Genomic DNA, 7,371 nt, shown 5'->3' on the forward strand with positions numbered 1-7,371 from the left:
AATCTTGGTTTTGGTCATGTTGAAAAGCAACCACAAAGAGTTTCCTAGTATAATCACTACAAAAGAATACTTTTAGAGTTGCTTCTTGGTACCCTTGCATGTTCTCTTTTTAGGTAATATATCACTTTGTTGACTAAAGCTTTTTTCTGTTTAATTAACAAAATATTCATGAAAGCCAAGAAAGAGCCACAGAGTATACTATCAAGAAAAGTTGTGAAATCTTGGGAGATGTTTTAGAATAACAGACATTCATTCAAAATGTTTCAGAGCATGGCTTCTCAAAACTGTTGGGGTTTTAATTTTATTTTTCTAATCATGTACTTTGTTAGGAAACAAAATTCTGTACATTAACTATAATTATACTTATAAATTATAGTTATACTGCAGATATATGACATACTAATAATTACATTTATGACTCATATAAAGAAGAAATTTTTAAAGGATGAGATAAAGATGGAATAATATTGATTCTAGAATCAGTAAAGAATTAAGAGTTTAGAGAGTAGGAAAGCAATATTGGCAAACATGCACTTTAGAAAAGTCACTTTGGCAAGTAGTGTGACACTGTCCTGAAGGGAGAGAGAGAGAAACTACAAGGAGGTTTGGTGGTATCTTCAACAGAAATTGGCAAATTGGAAAAGGTGGAACATGAAATTCAAAATATTCAGTAAGCAAGAAGTGATTTGGTACTAGCATTCAAGAAAAATATTAGGGATATAGATAGATCTGGGTGTTATCTGCATAGAGGTGATAATTAAACCCATAGAAACTTTCACCAAGTAAAAGTGTATAGAAAGATAGGACACTGGGCAGAGTTTTGGATACACCCACAATTTAAGAAATATGGATTATGATCCATCCAAGGAGACGGAGAAGAAGGAACAATCAGACTGGCAAAAAGAGAACCAGGAGGGAGAAGTAAATGAGTACCCAGAGAAAATAGAATAAGTATCCAGGAGGAATAGGCTAAAGTGTGAAATGCTAAAGTGAGGTCAGGAAGAATGATTGTGAAAAAGCTAAAAAATTTGGCAATTAAGAGATCTTTGGTAACTTGGAAGAGAGCAGTTTCAGTTGAGTTGAGAGGACAAGAACTTGAGTTTGAGAACCTGGATTATGTCTGGGAAGTAGGGAAGTTCAGAAAAAAGGGTGGGGGAAAGGGGTGGAGGCAAAATCAGTGTAATCAATTATAGTTGCTTCCCCTCCTTTTCTTTGAAAAATAAAAAGCAGTACAAGGGATTATTCACTGCCACTCTCCCAAGGCTCAATAGGATTTTGTAGTTGCTACTGGTGGCTAGATCAAATTAGATTATAATTACAACCTTCCAATCAACCACTTTAAAGACCAGTGAAGGGAGAGGAAAGAGTCCTCAAGTCTTCAACTTTCTACTTGGGGTTATATCACTGCTCCCACTCTGATGATCCCTGGCTTAAAGAAAGGCAAAGAAAATGAATAGGTAAACTTTGCGGTACCTTTTAGACTTAAGGTTCTATGAAAAAAAAATGTCACTTTTTCTGTCACTGTAGTTGTTTGTCATTTGTCGTTATTAACAGAATTTAAATATGCCTGACCCATCTCTCGCACCTCAAAGTGAAGTAGCTGGCCCAGGCTTTGTTCCACCACCTCTTCCTTTAGTCCGAGGTCCTCTGTTGCCAGTGGATCCAAGAGGGTCAAAAATGAGAAGAGGACCTCCCATTACACCCCCTCCTCCTGGAAGCATGTATGGACCTCCTAGGGGCTACTTTCCAGCAAGGAATTTCCCTGGTCCACCACATCCTCAATTATCAAGTATGTAACTTATTTTACTTATGTTGGTTTTGAAGAAGAAAGCATGTGTCCATTTTTTCAATATTCAGCCCATATTTGTTAAGTATTCACTGTGTATAGTTCTATAGTTTTCATTTCTCTGGGATTGATTTTTAATTTACCATTACTCCCATGAATTTAGAAAACTAACTTTACTTTAATGCTAGGGTTTCTGTATACTTTGTAGTTTGATAAATAATTTGTATTCATTTTTTCCATTCTTTTTATATTTATTTAGAATGTCCTCATACTTAAAATATAAATTTGAGGGCAGTGGTTGTTTCCTTCTTCGTATTTGTCTACCAGTGTTTAATCAATACCAGACTGATTAATTCATCATTTGCTTCTATAACACTCTCAGTTTAAAACCAAAAATGTTTGAAAAGACACTATATAGACACTATATAAAAGACATATATAAATATAACTTGTAATTTGCTACTGAAAATGTATTGTTTAATGATGATGATTTATAGGATAGGTTGTTTTTAAGATCAAATCTGAAATTTTGCTATTGGGTCATGTTTTAGACTAAATAATCTGTTAAATTTCATTGAAGGAATTTTGTCAACAAATTATAAGCACTTATAAGCCAAACACTACTAAATAATGGGGAAAAAACCAATCCTTGTCCTCAAGGAGCTCTAACATTCTAATAGGAAAAGCAACTTGCAAGTAATAACGAACATAAAATCTCTAAATTGGAAGTTAGTCTCAGGTTGTGAGGGGCAGGGAAGGAGGGGAACCAGGACAGGCTTCCTGTAGAAAGCAGTGCATGAGCTTGAAGGAAGCCAGACTGTGCTGGAAGGGGCTGCTCCCCTCCTCTTCTCCACCGAGCCCGAGGACATTCCTCACTTCCCCTACCCCTCTCCCTGGCACCCCTCCATCCCCTGTGGAAGGGTTAAAAATTAAAAGTTGTACTAAATATATAAAAATGTGGTCGCCAAAAATATATTACTCAACTCGGGATGACTTTTTATGGTAGTTTATTTACAAAAGGAGAAAGAGGGAAAGCAAGAAAATCAGAGAGAGTAGATAATCACTTGGGCCCAGTTCAAACCAGGCAGGGCTTCCGAGGCCCCAGAAAAGGGGGCCCAGAGGTAAATTAAACAAGGGTTTTAGCTACAAGGCCTCCTCCAAGATGAGGGGCCTCTCTGGAGGTTAGTACCTCCAGAAAAGCCAGGAAAGAGTCAGCCTTTTTCACTCACCCACGTGGTAGTTCTAAGAGAAAATCCAAGAGCAATCCGAGTTCCCCAGCCAGAGCTCCTCCAGGGCCAAGTTCAGTGGAGAAAGAGCTGGTCACAGGAAATCCTTGCCACTTTTAAAGATCCTTTCATCACTTCCTGTGCCCTCCTTCCACTTTAAGTGGACCAATTACAGCTCCAGCTTTGCTTAGGACTGCCCAGGGGGCAATCAATTGATTCTGATCACCCACTATCACAGAGACCTCCCAGTACTTAAAGATAAGTGGAGTATATACAGGCTTCTGGTGATTAAATCTAAAAATGGGCAGGGGAGAGTTAATCCCATCTTCACACCTGTCTGGGCTGATACACTGGGGAGGGGCTTACATGTGGCCTGAGGGTTGTAGTTTGGGCACTTTAAAAGTTTGGGTCTTTAAAAGGTTTCAACATCACTGAAACCAGAGAAGCTAGGGGGTGGAGGGAAAGAAGTCTGGCATCCTAGCTGTGTGGCTCTGGGCAGGTCATTTTATCCCAATTGCCTAGCCCTTGTAGCTCTTTTGCCTTGGAATCAAAACTTAGTATTGATAGAAGGTAAAGGTTTTAAAAAAAAATCTACCATTACAGGAACCAGTGCAAAAGCATGGGGATAGGTCTTAAAGGCAAGGCAAAGAGATAATTAGAATGTTAGAAAATGAGTGCTTGGAGTTGGTTGTTGCCTGGATGATGAGAGATGCCATAAAGATGTTGTAGAAATGGCAAGACTTGGCAAACAGATTGAATGTGAGGGATGAGCATGAGTGAGGAGTCAAGACTGACATTTAGATTGAGAGCCTGGGTGAAGGGGAGGATGATGATAGTGCCCTCAGCGGACACAGAAATTTGGAACCAGGATAGACTAGGAAGGGAAAGGGCATTGGGCATGCTGCAGTTAGTGAGCTTCCTCCTGGAGCCCAGAGATTAGCAAGGGATACCAGAAATCTGGAAATTGTGTAGAAATTGAGTGTAGAAATGTAAAAGGGAATTCTTGGTTATCTTTGAGTTCACACTTGGAACTAGTTTGCACCTTCTGGAGGTGTGAATGCTGGTCAAGAAGGTTCACACTTTCTGAGGGTGTGAACAAGTTTCTGACTGAGTTAGAAAAAAAAGAGTGGAACTCTCCAAATATCTTGTTGACTTCTCACCTAGTACTAGGTAGGGTGTGAATTCACTAAGTGGTTTTCAAGCTTCTCCCACCTAGTTCAAGCTTGTGTCGATTCAAAGTTATAGCCAACCAAAGTGTTAACTCCAACTAGGCAAAGTGAACAAAGTTCACTTTTCACAAGTGTGAACTCAAAGATGAAATGATCACAAACATGGGAGCTGATGAGATAACCAAGTGAGAGTGTAAATAGAGATGAGAAGAGGGCCCAGAACAGCCTTGGGGAACATCCATATGTCAGGCAGGCCTGACATAGATGAAAAATATTTTTTAAAATACTATGAAGTGACTTCTCACTGACATTTCCAGTTGTGACTCTAGATTTGTACAGTATAAATCACAATTCCAAGTGGTTAATAAGTAAAACCAGTTTTGTTTGAAGCATTTTTTGATAGTTTTGAGATTGTTTCCTGAAAGACCAAGAAAGGGAGTCTCCAGTCTTAAGTCAGGAACGTGACAGACAGTAGGTTAAATTGTATGAATTTTTTTTTTATCTGTTTGAGTCTAATTAGACTAGTCCTTACTAGTATCAAATACTGTCAAAATACTATATTTTTGCTTAGAGAACTATAGTTAGATTAAAATGATTGTCTTTTGTAATTGCATATACGTGTATATGCATATGTATAAATTTCATTGTTTTAGAAAATCATTCGCTAAGTCAATCCAATTTCAGTCAACATTTATAATGCTCCTACCATGTGTAAGGCATATGCATATCACCAAATTGTAATTATTCTAGTATCAGAGATACTTGTGGTCATTTTAACGAATATGTATTGAAATGCTATTAAACCAATGGCTTAAATAAGATGCAGTGGCTAAAACATATCTTCTGCCAATCTCTTTAAACAGTGAGAAGTGTCTATCCACCCAGGTCCTTTCCTCAATATCTTCCCTCAAGAGATGGATTTTTCCCCCCACCTCCACATCCTGAAAGTAGAAATGAGCAATCTTCAGGGTTGATTCAGCCTTCAAATGAGCCTACTGCTGATCATCCAGAACCACAGCAAGAAATTTGACAGGGTTTTTTTGTTTAACCAAAAGTAATTTATGATGTATTTTTTAATCATCTCTCATTTTCAATTTAAATAACTGCTATTACTTTACTGGTTTTATTGTTGCTCAAATTGAAGCTTGATGGAATAATTTTCAACATAAGGTTTTGTAAATAAAGATGATTTAAGTTGAGTTTTATGAATAAATGATTTCCCATTGTACAAATACTCCTTATACATTTGAAACTTTGCATTTTAAGTTAGTTAATAAGGACACCATAATCCAAACAATTAATATACAAGTTTTATAGTAATCAATTCAGCATCAGGAAACATTTGAAATTGCTAAGGCCATTCCTGTCTGCTGAGGGCTTTATTGTGGTTATAAGACTAAGGTGAAAGAATCTTGATGTTTACCCCAAAATAATAAATTTCAATTGGTTTAAAAGATTTGTTTGGCATTGAAAATAGTTAAATCTTTAGCCTTCTACAGGGCTCATCATGTGAGTTATACTAAATTCTGGTATAACAACAAAGCTGTCTTCTTGGCACATAAACAAGTGATCCAAAGCAATAAAATTAAGCTTTTTTTAAAAAAATTAAAAACCCTTGTCTTCCATCTTAGAATCAATACTGTATATTGGTAGTATGGGCTAGGCAATGGGGGTTAAGTGACTTGCCCAGGGTCACACACCTAGGAAGGGACTGAGGCCAGATTTTAATCCAGGACCTCCCATCTCTAGGCCTGAGCCTCAATCCACTGAGCCACCCAGCTGCCCCCATATTAAGTTTTTCAAATTGAAATCGTTCATATTTCAAAAAAGACTGATATAATATGCAAGATATGAGGAGTAGCATACATCTTTTCCAACTCTTAAGATTCTATAAGTGTAGGCATGAAATATTGCTTCATGGAGAAGTTTGGAATTTAGAGTTCTCCATAACTCAGGCACCGATCAACTATAGATTGTCACATATTAATAACTAGAACTTACTTTAATATAATATTGAATCTAAAGCCTTTATTCCAGCAAAACAAGGAAGGAGCTAAGGAAACTTTTATCTGCCTCAGGTAAGCCTCTTTTCTGTAAGTATGCTTCTTAAGGCACTCAGTAAATTTACTGAGCATCATCAGAACAATTATCTGAGTAGTTATCCTAAGATCCTATGAGGTCCAGGAGGGCAAGAAACAATCTACTGTTAAATAAAACTTCACTTATTTCCCCTGGCACCTAGCACAGTGCTCTCTACATAGTATGTTTTGGATATGTTTTTGCTGCATGAATGCAGGTGTTTAAAGTCCTTTAGAAAATGTATTGGCTGAGACCTGAGTTCTGATTTTACCCTCATTTATGCACATGATACCATGATATTTGGGAAGAACAAGGACCATTATAGGTTCCAGAGACAGATTTTGATCCTATGTAAAGAAAAATGCTCCCAAATGGAACAAGCAGTCTCTTCTAGTAAGCCCCTCTAATTCTTCCAGTAGTCTGGAAGGATTACTTGTGAAAAGTATTCACATTTCAGCCATTTGACTTCCCAAGGTCAGAGTAGCGCTTGGAGGTCATCTAGTCTACTCACAACCCCCATCACTTTGTAAAGGAGGACACTGGAGTCTGGTGAGTTTAAGTAATTTATTCAAGGTAATTAAGTACTGAGTAGCCTATTTGGGGTTTTGAATCTAGATCTTTTGACTCCAGTATCCTCCCCCCCCCCCCATACCATTCTAGATTGAGAATTACTGGTACACATGCTTTCTTTCATATTTCTTTAAAATCTTGGTGAGAATAGTCCCAACTCTATGGTGCTTGGGTCTTAAGAAGTGTTCTGGGTTCAAAAAGATACACACTAGAAGATTCAGCTGAATCAAATAGGAAATTTAATGGAGATAAAAGTCTTACACTTGGGTTTAAAAAAAGGAACTTTACAAGTATTGGATGTGTGAAGCATAAGCATTCATCTGAGAAAGATTCAGAAGGGGTAGTGGGCTGCAGGCTCAATAGGAGTTAACACTTAATGACTAACCTGGTCTGGCAATTGAAAAAGCAACTGTAATCTTTAGTCAGGGCTGAAAGCCATAATGTCCAAGATCAGGGAGTCACATCCAAGATAGGACCACATCTATAGAGGATGGTGGACAATTCTGAGTACCTCTGATGAAAAGGACGTTTATGAGCCAGA

The 7,371-nt window shown here is 37.7% G+C and overlaps 1 protein-coding gene across 1 annotated transcript in view; it reads left to right on the forward strand.

Moving 5' to 3' along the window:
* MIA2 (MIA SH3 domain ER export factor 2) overlaps nt 1-5,793 on the forward strand; it is a 176,023-nt gene extending 170,230 nt beyond the window's left edge. The window contains exons 27-28 of the mRNA XM_044664782.1: nt 1,555-1,789; nt 5,045-5,793. Of these exons, the coding sequence (XP_044520717.1) occupies nt 1,555-1,789; nt 5,045-5,211 (402 nt within the window). The 3' untranslated portion in view covers nt 5,212-5,793. The remainder of the gene's footprint in view (nt 1-1,554; nt 1,790-5,044) is intronic.
* The last annotated feature ends 1,578 nt before the right edge of the window (nt 5,794-7,371 follow it).

This window comes from Gracilinanus agilis, chromosome 2 (assembly GCF_016433145.1).
Source record: "Gracilinanus agilis isolate LMUSP501 chromosome 2, AgileGrace, whole genome shotgun sequence".
Taxonomy (NCBI): Eukaryota; Metazoa; Chordata; class Mammalia; order Didelphimorphia; family Didelphidae; genus Gracilinanus; species Gracilinanus agilis.